This window comes from Mastigoproctus giganteus, chromosome 6, assembly GCF_048544385.1.
Source record: "Mastigoproctus giganteus isolate SK-2022 chromosome 6, ASM4854438v1, whole genome shotgun sequence".
Taxonomy (NCBI): Eukaryota; Metazoa; Arthropoda; class Arachnida; order Uropygi; family Thelyphonidae; genus Mastigoproctus; species Mastigoproctus giganteus.
The window spans coordinates 180,993,627-181,014,304 of record NC_143580.1 but is presented as its reverse complement, the minus strand read 5'-3'; the positions used below and the strand labels follow the sequence as shown (position 1 = coordinate 181,014,304).

Here is a 20,678-nt window from a genome sequence, read left to right as displayed (position 1 = left end):
TTAAAATCATGTGAGAAAAAAACAAATTTATTTACATATGTATGTATACTCGAATAGGTATTTTACTGTAAATTTTGAGATGTGGAAAAAAATTTAAAGTAATTTTTAAAAAAATAATGTTTGATTGTTTTTTGCTTCATTTGTAATGACCTTTTTTTTTTTTTTTTTTCTGCTAAATCTCTCAAGTTATCGCATTCTTCCTGATTTTCTGCCAATTTCAGTGCTGTTTCTTTTCTTTGACATTTTACCTTAAAAATCTAAGAACAATAAATCGCACAGTTTTGGCCAATATTACTGTATTCTTACTGAATCTGGACCTAAAGTAAACATAATATGAAATGAAGAGAACAAAATATATCATAGAAAATTGGGTTCATGGAGGCAATAACTAAACTCTTATCACTCATGGTTTCGAAGAAAACTGATTAGTCCTAATCCAAGATTCCACCAGATATATGACGTAAAAAAAAAAAAAAAACAGACAGAAATACTCTTGTAGCACAATAAACATTTGTCTCAAATACTACCATTTATAAAAAAAAAAAAAAAAAAAAGAAGAAAAATCAGCCTTTCAAATTGTTCTGGATAACTGACTTCCGGATAACCGACATTCTACTGTATATATTTTTTTTGGGGTTTATACTCAAGCAGTACTTTTTTAAAAAGATTTTAATAATGAAATCAAAAAGTACACAATAAAGTTATTGTATCCTGTTATAAAGCAGATTCAATAACTTTAGTAAAAGACAGCCACTTTCTCTTGTGCAGTGTTTTAAATAGTTTAAATTGTTTTACATATTTCATTGTTAGTAGTAGAGGAAATGAAAGTAAGACAGAAAACATCATGTGCACAATGCATTGTTGCTATTAACTTGTATAACCTTATTGTGTAGTCCAACTGCCTGTTGCAGTTAGACTTCATGATATGGGATGCATGTGTGTGAACATCTGAAACTGTGTTGGTAATGACTTTACCTGCCAAGTGGAGGGATTTGGATCCTGTTAAAGCCTTTATTGCATAAACTAAATTGCCTTTGTAGTGATTCTAACCCCCAGATTCTGTGCTTTGTTTCAGTTTGGGAAAAATTATTTAATAAGCAAATATTTAATATTTTATTTTCATATATAACAAAATTTTAATTAAAATACTCATGTGAGTCCTTTCTTTGACGAGGGTGATTTTTTTTTTTTTTTTTTTGTATTTTAGTTACTGAGGCAGGATTTGGCGCTGATATTGGAATGGAAAAGTTCTTTGATATTAAATGTCGCTATTCTGGTTTAGTTCCGAGTGCTGTTGTGATGGTTGCTACTGTTCGAGCCTTAAAAATGCATGGTGGAGGACCCGCTGTCACTGCAGGTGTTCCATTACCTAAAGAATACACAGAAGAGGTTTAATATAATATTTTTGTTACTTTCCTGTGAAGCATTTACTGAAAAACTAACAATAATATCAGTCAACAATAGTTTTTATTGTTAGTTTTGTTTAATATTTTAGCTATTAAAGTTGATTATAAGTTTGCTTTAGAAGTACCTTGTTTATAAATTGTAAAATATTTAAGAAATCTAAACCATTGTCTACTTCCATCTATGCTGTATATCTTAACCACATGATAGGCACTGAACTCTTTCAGAAGCTTATTAACTATACATTAATTAATAATTAGATGTCATCTGCATATCACACAAAGTATAATCTAATGTAACTCTGGAAGTTGAGATTGTGTTTCAGCACAACATTTGTGGGGGAGGGGGCTGACACACACTCAGTCACTCAGAAATTTCAGAAGTCCAAAAACATGTGAATTATACTTAAATTATATTTCTTTAGAGAAAAATCGAATTTTACATTTTAGTCAAGGTAAGCTTGACATCTATATTTGTATAGCATTAGTAGAGGCATATGATGAAAGCAAGCAAGCTTATATAGCATTTATAATGCCAAAAAAAAAAAAAAAAAAAAAACCTTCCCATTTCACGTATCCATTCACTCCAAATGCTTGTCTAGTTCTGCCTTGAACTTATTTGTTTTTTACCTCCACTACGACAGATGAAAGTTTGTTCCAACTATCAACCACCCGCTGGCTAAATGCAAATTTCCGCACTATAATTGTCTTTCCTCAACTTGAATTTATATCCCCTCAGGTGAGTAATCTGAGCAAGAGGAAGAATTCCATCAACATTGAGCTTGCAAAAACCATTCAAGATCTTATACACCTCAATTAGATCACCTCGCAGGTGCCTAGTCTCTAGATGCTGCAATTTGCAGAACTTAAGTCTTTCTTGGTAACAGCAACCCTTTGTTCCACTCACCAGTTTCATTGCCCTTCTCTGTACTCATTCCAGCAGCTCTACATCCTTCCTAAAATTAGGCCTCCAGACCTGTATGCAGTGCTCAAGGTGTGGACTGACCATTGCCTTATACAAGGAGACAATCATCATTGACATGTACATCATTGTACCATTGCCTTATACAAGGAGACAATCATCATTGACATGTACATCATTGTACCATTGCCTTATACAGGGAGACAATCATCATTGCCATGTACATCATTGTACCATTGCCTTATACAAGGAGACAATCATCATTGACATGTACATGACAATGATGACACGACACCATGAGCTACTCTTGCAGCCTGTCTGCAATGCACTACTCATAAAACTTCATATCTGACTGGACAGTTACCCCGGGTCCTTTTCATTCTCCACTACTGCAGTGTAGTACCACCCAGTTGGTATGTTACTTTGGAGTTACTGCTACTCACATTCATTACTTTACATTTGTCAATGTTAAACTTCATTTGCCACCTCTCAGCCCATCTGCTCAACTATTCCAGATCCTATTGCATTAGTATACTATCAATAACAACCCCTCCAGCCTTTGTATCGTCTGCAAACTTAGACATTAACCCTGATATACCTTCATCAATATCATTGATAAATACAAAAAACACCACTGGGCCCAACACTGAACCCTGGGGGACTCCTCTAGTAACATTAATCCATGAAGAGAGCAGTGTCCATTGATTACCACTCTCTGTCTTCTCCCACTCAACCAACCTTTTATCTATTGTAGCAACTTGCCCTTACCATACTGCTCCAAAAACATAAGTGAATTATACTTAAATCATTTTTCCTTTTAGTAAGCTTTACAAGATAACTTGGAATGAGTTTTGTATGTTTCTTTAGAGAGAAATCCAATTTTTACTACTCTTTCATTTTAGTCAAAGTAAGTTGTTATTTGGTTTTTAGGAGCATTAGCAACTGAGGCCATGTTGCTCCGGGGATATGCGGTGGTCATTCCCTGACCTTTCCGCATCCTCCGTATTTGGTGGGCACGGGCTCGAACCCCGGTCTAATCAAGAAACGTGTGCTACGCACTGCTGCTTCTGCCCACCTGGCTACGGAGGCACCAGTCAAAGTAAGCTTGACAGCTATATTTGTATATAAAGATACTATATCAAAGGAGGTGAGAATGTTATCAGCTCTTAATTATAATCTTTGTAATTAAAAGCTGATATATAATATATATTTCATTATATCATTAAAAGCTGATATATAATATATAGGCACGAGGCACGTCTGTAACCAGGTGGGAAGGAGCAGCAGTGCGTAGCCCACGCTTCTTGATTAGACCGGGGTTCAAGTCCGTCACCACCAAATATGGAGGATGCGGAAAGGTCAAGGAATGAACACCGCATATTCCCGGAGCAATATGGCCTTAGTTGCTAATGCTCCTAAAAACCAAATAACAACATAACAACAATATATAATTCATTATATAATTAAAAGCTGATATATAATGAAAAAATAACTAAAAAAGAAAAATAATCCTGAAAGGGCTGAGTTGTGATAGAAAGAAAAAGGGAAAATAGAGTAACCCAGTTTATGAATTCTTAATACGCCAAACAAGTAAGGCATTGCCATATTTCTGATACCTGTATGCTGCACTACTGTAAGACTGATTTTATTTTGTCTCCTGAGCTCTCTGAGGAACACATCCTGTGCTTTATTGTTGAAATGTTAAAATAATCACTTAACTGATATGTATTGCAATCTAGCACTACTCCATTTATGGTTGTAATCTAATTACAACCATTTATTGGTTGTAATTAGATTTATATACTTACAGCCAAGTCCCACCAGCATGAAGATGCAAGCAGAGGGCTGAACTGTTGTAGAACGATTGGTCTTTTCTGAAATTCAATGCACAAGAGAGAGAGAGAGACCTGAATATCATCTGTCTGTATTTTATGCTCCCAAATAACATCCTTTGCTATCATCACTGAAATAATATCCACAAAATACCAGAAATAACTCATTCAAAAAAAAAAAAAAAAAAAAACCCCCGACTTCTTCCTTCTGAGGTCTGCTAACTACATCCTCAATTTAAAAGATATTGATCTCCAGTGGGATTGGAGCCTAGAGCTCTACAAATGAATGACACTTGTTAACCTGCTAAACTGTTATGAAGGACTCACTTATTTTTAATTCATTATTACAATAAAACAGTAACTTCACTGCCATCTCAATTGAGGCAATCCACACATAATATATTAAAATTTTTAACGATAATTCATAATCAGATAACTGGTGAGAGTCAAGTTTAAATGAAAATTAAAACATGAAAATCCATCACACCTATAAAAACTTAAATTTCATTTAAATTCTTACAAAGATTATGGCATTTAAAATCTGAACATTATAAAGAATTAATAATTTTCCAAGTCTTAAGAGGTCTTCATTTATTTGACTTCATTAGTTTTTTCATAATATTTAACTTTTTAATATTTTTTGATGTCTGTGACAGACATCAGAAATCTTTTAATTTCTATATGCAGTTAAAATGATGTTCCTTATAATTCTATATTATAAAGTATGGAAGCTGTAGGCGCTCCTGATATCATACATCACGCATTAATTTGGATTTGACTAAAATAAATAATAAAAATCTGGCATTCATAACAGCAGTTGCATTTGTCTTTAAGAATCAATGCAAAAAAAATGACATTTCTCTCTATAAGATGCTTACAGGACTACCTTGTCCTTTAAATTCCTTTTTGCAACCAGCAAGGTTCAAATTGCATAGATAATGTAATGGCCTTAATTCTCACACAGAAAAAACTTGTCTTTGCAATGAGTTGCCCTGGTATTGTGTTTCTTTCAAACAGACAGTCTCACTAAAATGTTAATTGGTCATTTGCTTAAAAGATGAGATCGCTGTGATAGCCTGTTTCGGGACTAACTGATCCATTGTCAGGTAACAAGTTGTCTCTAAATGGCAATACACAATGACAAAACAGATGTAAAAGTTTGGTATGTGAAATCAGAGTTTTCAAAGTTATAATATAGCTAAAACTATCTGCTTTGTCTGTATGTTGGCACTAGAAACCACCCTTCTATCTGATGAAGGACCATTTAGTCCTGAAACATGCTGTTATTGCAAGCTATATTTTGAACAAATGGCCAGCTAACCTTTTGGCAAGCCCATCTGTTGACAGTGGTACAATACCAGGACAACTCATTACAAAGGACCGTTTGTTCTCCTATTAAAATTAAAACTAATGTGGTGTTTAGATAATTCTGTCTGTAAAAGCAGTTGAAAGGACAAGATTATCCTGTCCTTAAAATTAAAATACCTTAAAATTTCTCAGAGGTCATATAGCTTTAGCTATATTATTGTAATGTTGAATCTCTCTCTCTCTCTCTCTCTCACACACTCTCTCTCAGAACTATCTCTTATATGATAAAGTTCATAACTTAGAGTGAACAGCTGTTGAAATTACAGTTATGTAGTTAGTCAGACAGCACTTGCACAAATTGGTTGACCAGTTAGATGTCACTCTAGGACAAGTGAGAGCAAAGAGGGGAAGATTGAAAATGCTCAGATAGGTACAGCTGGAAAAATAAATGCTTCTTGGAATCTATGGTTAACCTCTTCCATAAACAGCAACTTACTGATGTGCAGAAACAACTGATTTAATTCCACACAGTCAAGGTATTTTGCCACCATTATACAGTCATACAGCTCTTCAAGTGCATAACCTTGAACTGCCTATTTTTCCCCCCTACTAACGTAGGAAAAAAAACAAAAAAAAAAAAAAAACCAGGCAATTCACGGTTTTGCACTTGACTTCCCACTCCACACTAATGCTATGGAAAAAAACCTAGTGAGTGACTTTGATTGAATGTTGTTTTTCTCTGCTATAGTTATAATGGTAGCAAAAACAAAACTTAGTGATTTTTGTTATTATGTGCAAGAAATTGACTAAATTTCTATACAATACATTATTAAAAACAAAATGTCATATATGAGGGGTGATCATTTAATTTGTGGACTGGTGCAAAATTTTATGTTTACTGCACGAACTTACCATAACTGCCACTAGAGGCACTCTCCCTAATCGCTACTGAGCAGACTCTGTGTGCGCACACACACCAGTACTTGTCGAGCTAATGTTGTGTGAAGAGTTTTTTTAGCCACGTGTCACTAACAATCGTTTTGAAACAAGTATCATATCAGACATTCAGATTGAACAGTGATATGTGATCATTATTGTGTCAGATGGGGCTTAAATGTATTGGAAACAGTTAAAGATATGAATGAAGCGTATGGTAATGAGTGTCTTGGAAGGACGGCAATATTCCGGTGTGAAGTGGTTTCTCCATTAAGACAATGCCAGGGCCCATACGGCTAATATTGTGCAGGCAGTGATCACTGTCGTAGGTGCCGAGGTTCTGCCAAATTGTCTTTGTTCACTGGACTTAGCCCCCGTGTGATTTCTTCCTGTTTCCGTGTCAGAAGAAAGCTCTGAAAGGCAAATATTTCATGCCGACACAACGATGCTCGCAGAGCCACAACGGAAGCAGTCTTTCAAAAAATGGCTTGCAAGAAGCATTTAATGATACAACGGTGGCGAAAGTGTGTAAAGTTCAAGGGGGAAGTATTTCGAGAAGGAGAAATCCACAGATGATGACAATTAAGATAAGATCTTACACCAGTCTGCAAATTAAATTATCACTCCTTGTAAACTGATAAAGGACTGACTTATTATTATAATTACTAGCAGTACCCCTTGTGAAAATTTCACAATTGGTAGTAGAGTTTTTCTCTAACTATCCTAATGAAATGTAGTCTGTGTTTCTCGTGAGCAATTAAGCCAGTATGTATCAAATCCTTTCTCATATTTTATTTCTGTAAAATAAAACTATTCGGATTTTTTACTGTTCAGAATTTTTATATTTTCCCGTTTCTGCACAATTTAAGACCAAATCAGTTAGGCCTATTGTGCGCAATGGCTACAGCTAGCTATACCTGTTGCAAAAATTTCAAAATTGATATCAGAGTTTTATTATTATTTATTTATTTATTTTTTTTTTTTTTCAGAACAAAGGACATGATTGTGCAAATTGTTGATCAGTTAAATAGTTAAAATGTAAATTGTTAATCAGAAAAAAATGCCTTATAAACTTGGACAACTGTTTGTTTAACAGTTAACATCTTCCTGTGGCTCCATCTATGAAGTGAATGTCGAACTATTCTCTTTTGTAGTACAAAACTGGCCGTTCCATAAAATAAAACTATTTGGAATTTTTAAATTTTTACAACTTTCTGCACACCTAGGAAGAAATATCTTCAATTTGAAACCACTTCCAGCCCGATTGGTTAAGCCTATCGTTCACGCTGACTGTCGAAAGTAAACAGCTTCCATATTAAATATATAGATTCCTGGAGAAGAAGAATAGTTAATTTTTTCTTATTCTCCATTGCGAAAGGTTTTTTTTTTTTCTATTTTTTTCTGAAGCACATCCATTGATATTTTCTCTGATGTACTAGGAATGGATTCAAAACTGACATTACAGTACATGACAACAGTCACTGTGACTTTATTAGCATTAGCATTAGCATTAGTAGAGGCATTTGATGCAAGAAAGCAAGCTTATGCAGCATCAGCCAAAAAAAAAAAAAAAAAAAAAGTAACATAAATAAATAAAAATAACCACTTCCACTTCACCCCTCTGTTCGTTCGAAATACCTGTCCAGCTGAGCCTTAAACTTATTTAGGCTATCAACTTCCACGACAAGGGATGGAAGTCTGTTCCACCCACCAACCACCCGCTGGCTAAAGGCAAATTTCCGCACATCTATCCTACATCTGTCTTTCCTCAATTTGAATTTATGCCCTCTCAGGTGATTTTTCTGAGCTAGAGGAAGAATCCCATCAGCATTGAGCATGCTCAAACCATTCAAGGCTTTGTACACCTCTATCAGATCACCCCGCTGGTACCTAGTTTCCAGACACTGTAATTTGCAAAACTTAAGCCTTTCTTCGTAAGAGAACCCCTTTGTCCCATTCACCAATCTAGTTGCCCTTCTCTGTACTCGTTCCAGCAGCTCTACATCCTTCCTGAAATGAGGCCTCCAGGCCTGTATACAGTACTCTAGGTGTGGCCTGACCATTGCCTTATACAAGGGAATAATCACCTCCTTATCCCTGCTAGAAAAATTCCTATATATCATTGACAATACACCATGAGCTACTCTTGCAGCTCGTCTGCACTGCTCAGAGAACTTCATATCTGCCTGCACCACCACCCCCAGGTCCCTTTCATTCTCTACCACTGTCAGTGTAGTACCACAGAGTTGATACGTTGCTCTGGGGGTTGCTGTTTCCCAATGTAGTACTTTACATTTGTCAATGTTAAACTTCATTTGCCACCTCGAAGCCCATCTGCTCAACCTTTCCAAATCCTGTTGCAGCAGCATAGTGTCAGTAGTGTCCTTGACAACCCTGCCAACCTTCGTATCGTCTGCAAACTTGGACATTAAGCCTGATATACCATCATCAATATCATAAATAAATACAGAAAACAATAAAGGCCCCAATACTGAACCCTGAGGGACTCCACTAATAACATTAGTCCACGATGAGCAGTGTCCATTGATTACCACTCTCTGTCTTCTCCCCCTCAACCACCCCTTTATCCATAGCAGCAACTTGCCTCCAATGCCACACTGCTCCAATTTGTGCAGCAGTCTTCCATGTGCAACAGTATCAAAAGCCTTTCTAAGATCCAAGTATATAATATCAAAGTTATTCCCTGCATCCAGTTCTTTTGTGACTGCATCATAGTATCCAATCAAATTGGTCAGGCAAGACTTCCCCTTAACAAAACCATGCTGTGTCCTAGCTATAACTGAAGTCTTGTCTAGATGATCCTGCAGTGCTTCTTTCACCAGTGCCTCCATTAATTTTCCGGGAACAGAAGTTAAACTCACAGGTCTATAATTACTTGTGTCAGCCTTTGATCCCCCTTTGTGAATTGGGGTCACATTTGCACATCTCCAGTCAATGGGTACCTCCCCTGAGTCCAAGGAAGCTCTCATAATTATGGCTAAGGGTTTGCTTACCTCCTTTGCTGCCTCCTTTAATATAACTGGATAGATCCCATCCACCCCAGGTGCCTTTCTTGTGTTTATCTTCAACAATTTCTCCTCCACTTTGCTCTCAGTTATTACAAGATTCTCTAGCTTACTGCTAGAGTTGAATACACCTCTGGCATTCCCCTCGCTGAATAACTCCTCATGTGTGAATGTCGATGCAAAATATTCATTTAGTTTGTTAGCTACCCGAGCAGGGTCATCAACAGTTGACCCATCGATCTCAAGTGGACCAATCTGATTCATCCCCTTCCTTCTAGAGTTTACATAAGTAAAGAACTCTTTGCTGTTTTTCTTCGCATCCCTTGCCAAGGATCTCTCGTAATCTGCCTTCGCCTGCCTAACCTCCTTTGTAACTTGGTTACAGATCAACTTGTATCTATCATAGGCGTCCGTGTCACGTGTTAATTTGTATGTATCCCATGCATATTTTCTTCTCTGCCATATGCCTTATTAGTTCATCTGACAACCATTTAGGTCTAAACCTTGAACAATATTTCTTAGTTGGTATGTAAAGCCTAGTAGCTTCCACAATAAGTTCTTTGAATGCTTCCCATTTATTTCTTCCCATATATTTATTGTGATATGTTTACATTTAACATATTGAACTGTTATTTACATTTTAACCACTAGTACTATCTTTTAGTTAATATAAACATTTACACATGTAAATAAATTCAGTTCTTAGTATTAATATTCATCAATGTGCTTCTCCCAACCTGCCCAACCTCTAAGTACCGGTATACTCCCCTCTCTAAAATCTGGTACTTCTCATTTCCCTGAAGGTGCTGGATTTTAAAGAGTTTAACCTCTGTGCAGTATTTTAGAAGTTAAACTTATACACTTTCTTTACTTAAAATATCCAAAAATTGATTTTTTTTTTTTTTTTTTTTCATAATAGAATCTTGAATTGTTAGAAAAAGGGTGTTGTAATTTAAAAAAACAAATTAGCAATGCACAGAAATTTGGAATTCCTGTTGTTGTGGCAGTCAACTGTTTTTTCGTAAGTAAAATTTTTTATGTTCTATTTTTCTTAATAAATAAATTTGCCTAATATATTGTTGTGAAGTTCTTTTCTATTACAATGAAATTTTCTTTATGAATTTACAGAATTACTTGGTTCACATTCATCAAATCTGCTGGGTATTAGTTTTTTAATTTTTAATTTGGGTAAAACTACATAAGCAGATAACATTATTTACTAAAACTCTTGATATATTTTTAAAAAAAAAAATTTATTTTTTATTTATTTTTTTTCAGGACAGATACTGAAGCTGAACTGAAGCTTATTCAGAAATTATCTAAAGAATATAAAGCTTTTGATGCTGTCCCTTGCTATCATTGGTCTGAAGGTGGAGAAGGAGCAAAGCAGCTAGCTGAAGCAGTAATTAGAGCCACTCAAGAGCCATCTGACTTTCATTTCTTGTATGATTTAGAGGTATGTGAAAAAAAAGACATGACATAAACATAGAAAAAAAAAAATAGATATTTTTATAAATTTTGGTACACCATAGCTATAAAACATCTCATGTTGTAAGGAGCCTTTTCTGTACTATATATATATATATATAATACAGAAAAGACTGTGAACTAAATAAAGTTTATTTAGTTTTACATGAATGCTCATTGTTTTTTTCCTTAATTAAATAAATTTGAGTGCATAAATTAGAGGTGCATAAATCTAAAATACATTTGTCCAGGCCTGTCTCCCTATCAGAAACATGTAATAGTTATATAGGAGAGCAGGAAATGGCAAAATGTGAACTGTGGATTAGGCAGATCATAAATTGGCCACACTATTCTGTTTTTTCAAACTGAGGTATTATATTTCTAAAATTCATATTTCATTGTATTGATATCTAGTTGGCCCTGTTACACTGATTTGAATGGGTACTGGTTTGATATAACTCCTTGTTCCTTCTGATAACTTGCTCTGCCCTCCCAAAAATAACACTATATTTGAGAAATTGTCAAAAAACAACATTTTACCATCCCTTCAACCAGATTATTCGTGCAGCTGTAACTGCCAGAAAAAGCAGATAATTTTCTTTGAAACTTTAAAATGTTAAAAATTTCAAAATTTCAAATTAGTCAATAATTTATGATATGGGAAAGCTGTCTGTTACTGTGGGTTCTTTTTTTTTTTATTTTTTCCTTTTTTTTTTTTTTTTTTTTTTTTTTTGCCTCAAAAGGGGAAATTTTCATCTTTGTATTAATTATTTATAGTTCTGGGGTCAAAAACTTCAGAATACTTTGAGTCAGTCATCGTTGTGCTTATAACTGCCATATATCAGATTACTAGAATCAGGCGCCTCCGTAGCCAGGTGGGAAGGAGCAGCAGTGCGTAGCACATGCTTCTTGATTAGACCGGGGTTTGAGCCCATCACCACCAAATACGAAGGATGCGGAAAGGTCAAGGGAATGACCACCGCATATTCCCGGAGCAGTATGGCCTTAGTTGCTAATGCTTCTAAAAACCAAAGAGGGGGTTAGAGGAGAACAGGTATCCTGTGTGTTATCAGACACTCAGCCTAAAACACTGATGGATCCAATATCTCTCTATTACAGAAGATTTAGGAGAAGTCCGGTTGGCCTGCCTCCCTAAAATCCACTCATGCACACCTTCTCGATGGTAAGCCCTGTTACGTCACTTAGGTGGCAACGAACGTGTAGAGTGGTTCTCTTCAAGACGCCTGGTCAGCGTGAAGAGGAAAAGACCAAACCCTCCAGCAATGAGAGCACAACAATACAAATGGCCCTCAGTCCCCAGCAGCTTTCACTGTCCCTCTTACGGCAGCGAGAGGATCAGAGTGGAAGCAGAGGGTGCTAAGAATCTCTGGGTACGACCAGGCTGCCATGCACGGAAATTGAACTTGGCCTGTTATAACGTACGATCACTCATCGGTGAAGACAGGATATTAGAGCTGGAAAAGGAAGTAAAAAATGTGAATTGGAATATCATCGGTTTGGCTGAAACAAGAAGAAGAAGAAATGAATCACTTATAAGTTTATCAAGTGGAAATCTGCTGTACACTAATGGAAACAGTGAAAGGAGTGAAGGTGGAGTTGGGTTTCTGGTCCATAAAGATATTAAAAACAACATTTTGGAATTCAAAAGTACATCACCGAGGGTGTCAAGACTAATACTCAAGATTTCTAAGAGGTACAAGCTAAAGATTATAATGATTTATGCACCAACATCGAGCCATGATGATGAAGAGGTTGAAGAAATGTACACTGAAATTGAGAGTCTTCTAGATGAGCAGAAAACCCACTACACTATTATTATGGGGGACTTCAATGCTAAGGTTGGAAAAAGGCAAAACAGCGCAGAAAGGGGAACTATAGGAAATTTTGGAATTGGTGAAAGAAATAAAAGAGGTGAAAGACTTGTGGAATTTGCAGAATCTCAAGGAATGTCAGTAATGAACACTTTTTTCAAGAAAAGGGTGAACAGAAAGTGGACATGGAAGAGTCCAAATGGATTAACAACTAATGAAATCGACTTCATCCTCACTAACAGATGATATATTGTGAATGATGTTACCGTCCTGAATAAGGTAAATGTTGGAAGTGATCACGGAATGGTAAGATGTACACTTGATATAGATGTAGGAAAGGAACGGAAAAAACTGACTCGAGTAAATAATACAAAGCTCTTTGAAATAACAGAGGAGGAGAAAAAGCAGTATGTACTGGAACTTAAGAACAAGTTTGAGCTTCTGCAGACTGCTCAGGACCAAGATATCGACGAGGAATATTACAACTTTCTGAAAGTGATAAAGCCCAAGAAACCTATAGGGAAACAGAAATCCAAAGAAGAAAAAATTAGTCAAGAAACACTTGTCATGATGAACCAAAGACGACAAATGAAGAGCAAGAAAAACACTGACAGGGAGAAAATTGAGTATACTGAGTTATGCAAAGCCATTAGAAAGAGACTCAGAGAGGACATAAGAAGATTTAACACAAGAAAAGTAGAACAAGCATTAAGGGAAAACAAAGGATTTAAATCAGCAGCCATGAGCAGTAATACAGAAAGACAAATGATACTGAAACTGAAGAATAGCGATGGTGTACTTATAAACAGCAGAGAAGGCATAATTCAAATAGCAGAAGACTACTATAGAGAATTATACAAGGGGCAGGGGAATGATACCAGCAGTGGGGAAGATGGATTGCAAAGTAGCAACACATACGACATACCCGATATTCTTCCTGATGAGGTAGAACATGCATTGAAGAAAATGAAGAATCGGAAAGCCCCGGGGGAAGATGAAGTTACTGTAGAGTTGTTAAAATTGGGAGGAAGAGACATAACACAAAAACTGGCAAGGCTCTTCACAAAGTGCATTAGAAAAGGTGTGATGCCTAAGCAGTGGAATAATGCAATCATAGTTTTGCTGCATAAGAAAGGAGATAAATCAGAAATTGTAAATTATAGACCAATTAGCTTGTTATCCCATATCTACAAGTTGTTCACAAGGGTCATTACCAACAGATTAGAAAGAATACTTGATGAGATTCAACCGAAAGAGCAAGCTGGCTTTAGGACAGGATTCTCAACTATGGATCACCTTACTAGAATCTACCATGTCATAACTGTAAAACATCTTTGATGAGTTATTCTTCTGTTAGTTTCATCAACAGACACATGAGTAATATATAGTTGCATCACTGTTTTTGGAGGCGCCTCCATAGCCAGGTGGGAAGGAGCAGCAGTGCATAGCATACGCTTCTTGATTAGACCGGGGTTCGAGCCCGTCACCACCAAATACGGAGGATGTGGAAAGGTCAGAGAATGACCACTGCATATCCCGGAGCAATATGGCCTTAGTTGCTAATGCTCCTAAAAACCAAAAATAATAACCAATGTTTTTGGTCCATCATTGTTTTCAGTCCATCACTAGACTGAAAACATTGATGCAATCATAGCAGTCAAAAAATGCTCAAAGTTACTAAGTTGTGGGGGGGGGGGGTCTTCACTACTGCTCAGTTCCAGGACCATAACTCTAAAAAAACAAAGTCAAGTTTTTGGTGTTTGTTAACTCGAAACATTTGAAAATTATGTGGCTAACTATCTCAGACTGTGAGAATGCATGGAATGTAATAACTTGTTAAAAAAAAAGGCATCCTCTTATTTTGTAATATATGTTTAACAGTTGTTGGACAAAAAGCTCCTTGTCAGCTGGCTTGGTTGATGAGGTCCAGCAGAATGGCCAGTAAAAGGCCCCTACCTAAACCCATGCAAATGCAGTTTTCCAGCAAGTTTTTTTAGAGAGCAGACATTGGTAGCTTCCAACTGCATAAACGTGCTGAAAAGTGGGCACATGAAGATGTGAAGTATGTCATATGACATAAGATAAATTAACAGTATTTTAAAAAGAGCAGGCTCATATTTTTTGCTTTTCATAAGCAACACAAATAGGGAGTTTCCTTTCAGATACACTGCATAATTATAATTAATTTCTTAACCTCTCTTCATTTTATATTTGCTTCAGCAAAAGTGTGTTAATCATCCTGATGTTTTCTACACTATTAAAAAGAGACGAGCAAAACAGAAACAACATATCATGATTATATCAGGGACCAGAGGAAATTCTCTTACTCCCCCTCAATTAACTGTCTGCCATTCTGTATGGAAAATTTACATGGTTTTGCATAAAACCAGAGATGACACATACTATTATTTTTGCATGTGCAGTGCATTAATGGGTACACCACTAAGAACAGGTCTGAAATACAATGCCCAAACATGCCATTAGCTGTGCACCTTTCACTAAAAAGTGCAGATATACCAATTATTATTAGTAGCATTTGTATTAATAGTGGCAAATGATGCAAGAAAGCAAGCTTATACAGCATTGGGCAAAAAACCGTTCCCATTTCACCTATCCATCCCCACCAGTGTTAAACTTCAGTTGCTACTTCTCAGCCCATCTCATTAATTTTCTAGACCTTGTTAAGTGTACCCTGGTTACCGTTGTTAATCACTTTGCCAACTTTTGTATCATCTGCAGACTTAGACATTAAGCCTGATATACCTTCATCAATATCATTAATAAATACAGAAAACAATGATGGCCCAGCACCAAAGCTGGAGGACTCTACTAATAACATTAGTCCACAAAGAGCAGTGTCCAGTGGTAACCACTCTGTCTCTTCCCACTCAACCATCCCGTTATTCATAGCAGTAACTTGCCCTTAATGCCACACTGCTACAATTTGTACAGCAGACTTTTATGTGCAACAATATATAAAACCTTTTGTGAAATCCAAGTATATAAAATCAAAATTACTTTTTTGCATCATAATATCCAGTCAAATGGAACAGACAAGATTTCCCCTTAACAGCACCATGCTGTGACTGAGGTATAATTACAATCCTGTCTATATGTTCCTGCATTACTTCTTTAACCAGTGACTCCATTAGTTTCCCTGGAACAGAAATTAAGCTAACAGATCTGTAATTACTCATGTTACTCTTTGATTTCCCTTTTTGGATTAAGGATACCTTCACACAGCTCCAGTCCACGATACAGATACGTCCTCTCTCTCTCTCTCTCTCTCTCTCTCTCTCTCTCTCTCTCTCTCTCTCTCTCTCTCTCTCTCTCCCTCCCTCCCCTCAAGGATGCTGTTATGATTATGGCTGAAGGTTTGCTTACTTCCTTAATATAATTGGATAGATTCCATCCATTTCAGGTTCCTTTTTTTTGTTTAACTTCAACAATTTCTCCTCCACTTTCCTCTATGTTATTACAAAATCATTTTAGCTCCCTGTTTAGAGTTTGATAAACTTCTGGCATCCACTTCCCTAAATATTTCCTTATGCGTGAATATAGATGAAAAATACCTAATTAGTTTGTCAGCAATCTGAGCATGATCGTCAACAGTTAAACCATCAATATCAAGTGGACCAATGCAATTCATCCCCTTCCTTCTTTTGCATAAGTAAAGAAGTCTTTGCTTCTTTACTTATGGGAAAAATATCACTACAACAACCACTGATCAACATAATTAGAAAAATATACAAAAATAACACTTTCTACATTAAAATTAGATCAGAAATATCAAGGAAGTTTAAAACATAATAAGGTTTCTTACAGGGGTGCTGTTTATCCCCCCACATTATTCAAGTTGTACCTGGAAGTGACTCTGGAGGCTTGGTTCCAAAGATGCAGACCAATGGGATTATGTGGATCAAAATGTCTACCTTTCAAATATTTTGTTCGCAGATGACTAGGTACTGATTGCACAGGATGCTGACTATGTGTGCATAAAGCTATTGGAACGATATAGAGAATGGGGTTTAACAATAAATTTCAATAAGATGGAATATATGAACTCAACAGGGGACATTTTCAGTGTAAATGGAGCACAGATAAAGAATGTGAAGCAGTTTAAATATCTAGGAGCTATTGTGCAGATGGATGGTTCATCTGAAGATGAGATTACAAAAAGAATTAATGAAGGAAGAAAGGTCTTGGGAATGCTGAATCCAATATTATAGAGCAATAATATTCTCCCAAAAACCAGACAATTAATATACAATGCAATACTTCAGAGTATCTTACTATATGGATCTGAGATTTGGACTATAAAGGAAAGGCAAAGGAAGCAATTGCTAGCTGTCGAGATGGATTTTTGGAGAAGATGAGCCTGAAGATCTAAATTAGAAAGAGTTAGGAATGAAGACATAAGAAAAGCAATGGATGTTCAAATAAACATCATTGACAAAATAGAACAGAAAAGATTAGAATGTTATGAAAATGGGAGGAAGAGAGACTACCTAAAAAGCAATGGAATGGACATCCCTAAAAGGAAAAGGAGAAGAAGACTTAGAAGCACATGGTTACCCCAGGAGCTCACATCTGGTGAGTATGGGCTTGGCAAAAACCCAGGGTCCTGAGCTGGATATCATCATTCCTTCTTTCTTGCTTTCTTGGTGATTCCCTTCTACTTCTCTCTCTCTCTCTCTCTCTCTCTCTCTCTCTCTCTCTCTCTCTCTCTCTCTCTCTCTCTCTCTCTCTCTCTCTCTCTCTAACATGCTGCTGTAGAAAACCATATCATCCATTAAATCCACAGGTTCTAGTCAATATGTGGAAAGTTAAAATCACCCACAGAAGACATTCTGATTTACTGGTCCACTCTTATTTCTCTGTACAGTTGTTCATTGTACTCTTCAGGGTCATTAGGCCTATAACACACCCCTTCTCTCATTTTTGCTTTCCCAGTGCTTATGCACATCAGAGTGACCCAACAGGACTTCCTTAGATTTTATGTGCTGCTTAACTAAGAACATAATCCCCCCCTCCTATCCTGTCTTTTCTGTACACATTGTACTCCCCCATATTTAAATTCTACATCACTTATATCTGAATGACTCCACATCTCTGATATTTGCATTTGATGACTTGACCAGCATTTCAAATTCATCAAATTTATTTGCTATTCATGCAAGTATGCATGCACCTGTTCTTACTCTTAGTTACTCTAACACATCCCATGTTTACTTGTTCAGGCTTTTCAGGCTGTTGCAAATTCCAGTAGAAGCAGTGCAAGAATCACTTTCACCTCTTCCTGTGGCTATTGCTAATCTATTATTCTGTGTATCCCCTCCCCAAGCTTTCTGTGTTCTGATCCACCTAACACTGTCTCAGTAGCGTCAGCAAATATTCTTGCACCCTTTCTATTTAAGTGTGTCCCATCCTTGTAGAAGCAGTTTCTTCTACAAGGATGGGACACAAACCTCTTAACCTATATGTGTAGGGATTACCCAAATGTTTTGAATATGAGCTTGCCTTGTCACCTGATATATTAAACTATGTCCCCCTCCATTAACAGATTTAGGCTTAAGTGGAATTAGTGATTGCTTACATCTTAGATTCAAATTCTTATGTAATCTCAGAATTTCTTGGAACTGTTTGGTTATTTATAGTTTTCTAAATGTAATTTTTGATGGTTATTTATTATCATTATGTATTTGTGTAGTTAATGCATGTATTTGTCTTTATAGCTGCCAATAGAAGAAAAAATAGACAGAATTGCAAAAGAAATGTATGGAGCATCTGGAATAGAGATACTCCCTGAAGCTCAAAGAAAGATTGATCTGTACAAAAAGCAGGTAATGAATTTAGGGTTATTTTTTTATTTTTTATTTATTTATTTTTTTTATCAAAGTAATACAGTAAAATTTCAGTAATTCAGAATAATGGGTATGAGGTAGCCCAGATGATAAAATATAATTATATGTAAATAATTTTTGTAATTCATAAAAACAGGCAAATTTATTCATAATCTAGCAACACATATGTTAATTCAGATGATTTTAGGACACAACTATGATGGAAAGAAAAAAAAATTGTGAAATTTTATTTGTATTCAAAACAGAATTGAATACAAAGAGGTTCTAATTATCAGTCTCTTTCTTTCTTTTTTTTTTTTTTTTTTTTGAAAAATTAGAAATTTTCTGTTAATTAGAGCTACTGTTGTATTGCTGTTTCATAACATTATTCTTAAAACCTCTTAAAGTGTCAAAATATTTTTTGACTTCTTTATTAGTACAAATGCACTGACCCATTCAATAGTGAATCTTAAGCATAGTCCCATGCTCTGTGCAAAATAATCACCTTAGGTTATACTATTACACACCATCAGGCATCTCTCATATTGTAGACTTATACTTCATAACTGGGCTATCACTATTGAAACACCAGGGTACCTGCCCTCCCACTGATGAGAAGCCAGTCAGCTTCAAAATGGTGTCATCTGGGTGGTGGTATCCACCAAGAATAAGTAACATCAGTCTTCTTCACTGGTCAAGTGTTACTTATTCAAAGCAGTGTAATACTTTGGCCACCCATTGTGAAGGTATTCACAATATGAGATACACTTAAAACAATGCCAATTATCAACTTGGGCAGTTCACTGTGGACAAAACATGGTGCAAAGGCACTAACCCATTCAATAATAATTCTTCAATTAAAATTCTTTTTTTCCAATGTTATGTAATTCATTTTGAGACCTTCGTCTTTGATTATGTCTCAATCAATAGAAACTTCAAAATTGTAATAGCTTTTCCCATGCGCTTAACATTGTACTCTGCTTTATTTCAGTTACAGGTCACAGCCCAGTTTAAATAGCACTTTTTGTTTCATAATTTTTAATATTGACCTGCATCTTTTTTCCTGCACACTACAGGTCTGGCTCTTAAACCTTATTATTGCCTTTTCAGATAAAGCAGTAGGATGTACAGGTAAATTATCTAACAGTAACAATGCCTTAATGTTTTCAGTTGTATTTACTTTTTCGTTTTGAATGATTTTACTTGTAAACAAGTGATTATGAGTCTATTTCATAAAAAAAACCAAGAGGGGAAAAAAAATTGTTTATGAAAAATCTCTGTTGGCAGTGTAAATTATAAAGGATCTAAATTAGTTAGGTTTTATTGTAAATAATTATTTACAGTTTTTAATGAAGATAAAGCTATAAATGTGCAACAAAAATTACATTATCATTGCAGTTTAAATCACTTATTATAACAAAATGTCTCATATTTATACATATTTCACTCATAACTATGCAACTCAGTAACTCAGTATAATTCATTACATCTTACTGTATATTCAAATACATAAGATGTGTTCCTGCCTGCATGAAGAAAGTTCAATAAATCATATATGGGCACCTCCGTAGCCAGGTGGGCAGGAGCAGCAGTGCGTAGCACATGCTTCTTGATTAGACCGGGGGTTCGAGCCCGTGACCACCAAATACGGAGGATGTGGAAAGGTTAAACAATGACCACCGTATATCCCCGGAGCAATATGGCCTAGGTTGCTAATGCTCCTAAAAACCAAATAACAACAACAAATCATATATGTATGCAGTGTTGCCATTATAAAATTTTAATATTTATAGTATCACCCAGAAAATAATACAACTGTTTGCATAATTAGTAGAAATATCTGTACAAGGAATATTGTTGTTTTTACAATAGCGAAAAAATCTGTTTGTGGGTGTCTTTCAGCCCACGGTTCACTGTCACAGATGTTCATACAAGTGCAAGATGTGGCTATTAAATAACGAAACTGTTGCAATAAAATAAATATAACAAAATATTTCGTACCTTACAAATTATCCCCTTCAAAATAATTGCCTTGGGCATGCACACACACTGTTCCATATGTTTCTTCCAATGGTGAACTCGTCCAATACAACATGATCAAACCAATAC

General features: G+C 35.8%; 1 protein-coding gene across 1 annotated transcript in view; it reads left to right on the top strand.

Moving 5' to 3' along the window:
• Positions 1-20,678, top strand: part of pug (pug C-1-tetrahydrofolate synthase, cytoplasmic) — a 329,380-nt gene that overhangs the window by 292,521 nt on the left and 16,181 nt on the right. Inside the window, exons 20-23 of the mRNA XM_090376599.1 lie at positions 1,208-1,389; positions 10,347-10,452; positions 10,711-10,883; positions 18,462-18,569. Of these exons, the coding sequence (XP_090232725.1) occupies positions 1,208-1,389; positions 10,347-10,452; positions 10,711-10,883; positions 18,462-18,569 (569 nt within the window). The remainder of the gene's footprint in view (positions 1-1,207; positions 1,390-10,346; positions 10,453-10,710; positions 10,884-18,461; positions 18,570-20,678) is intronic.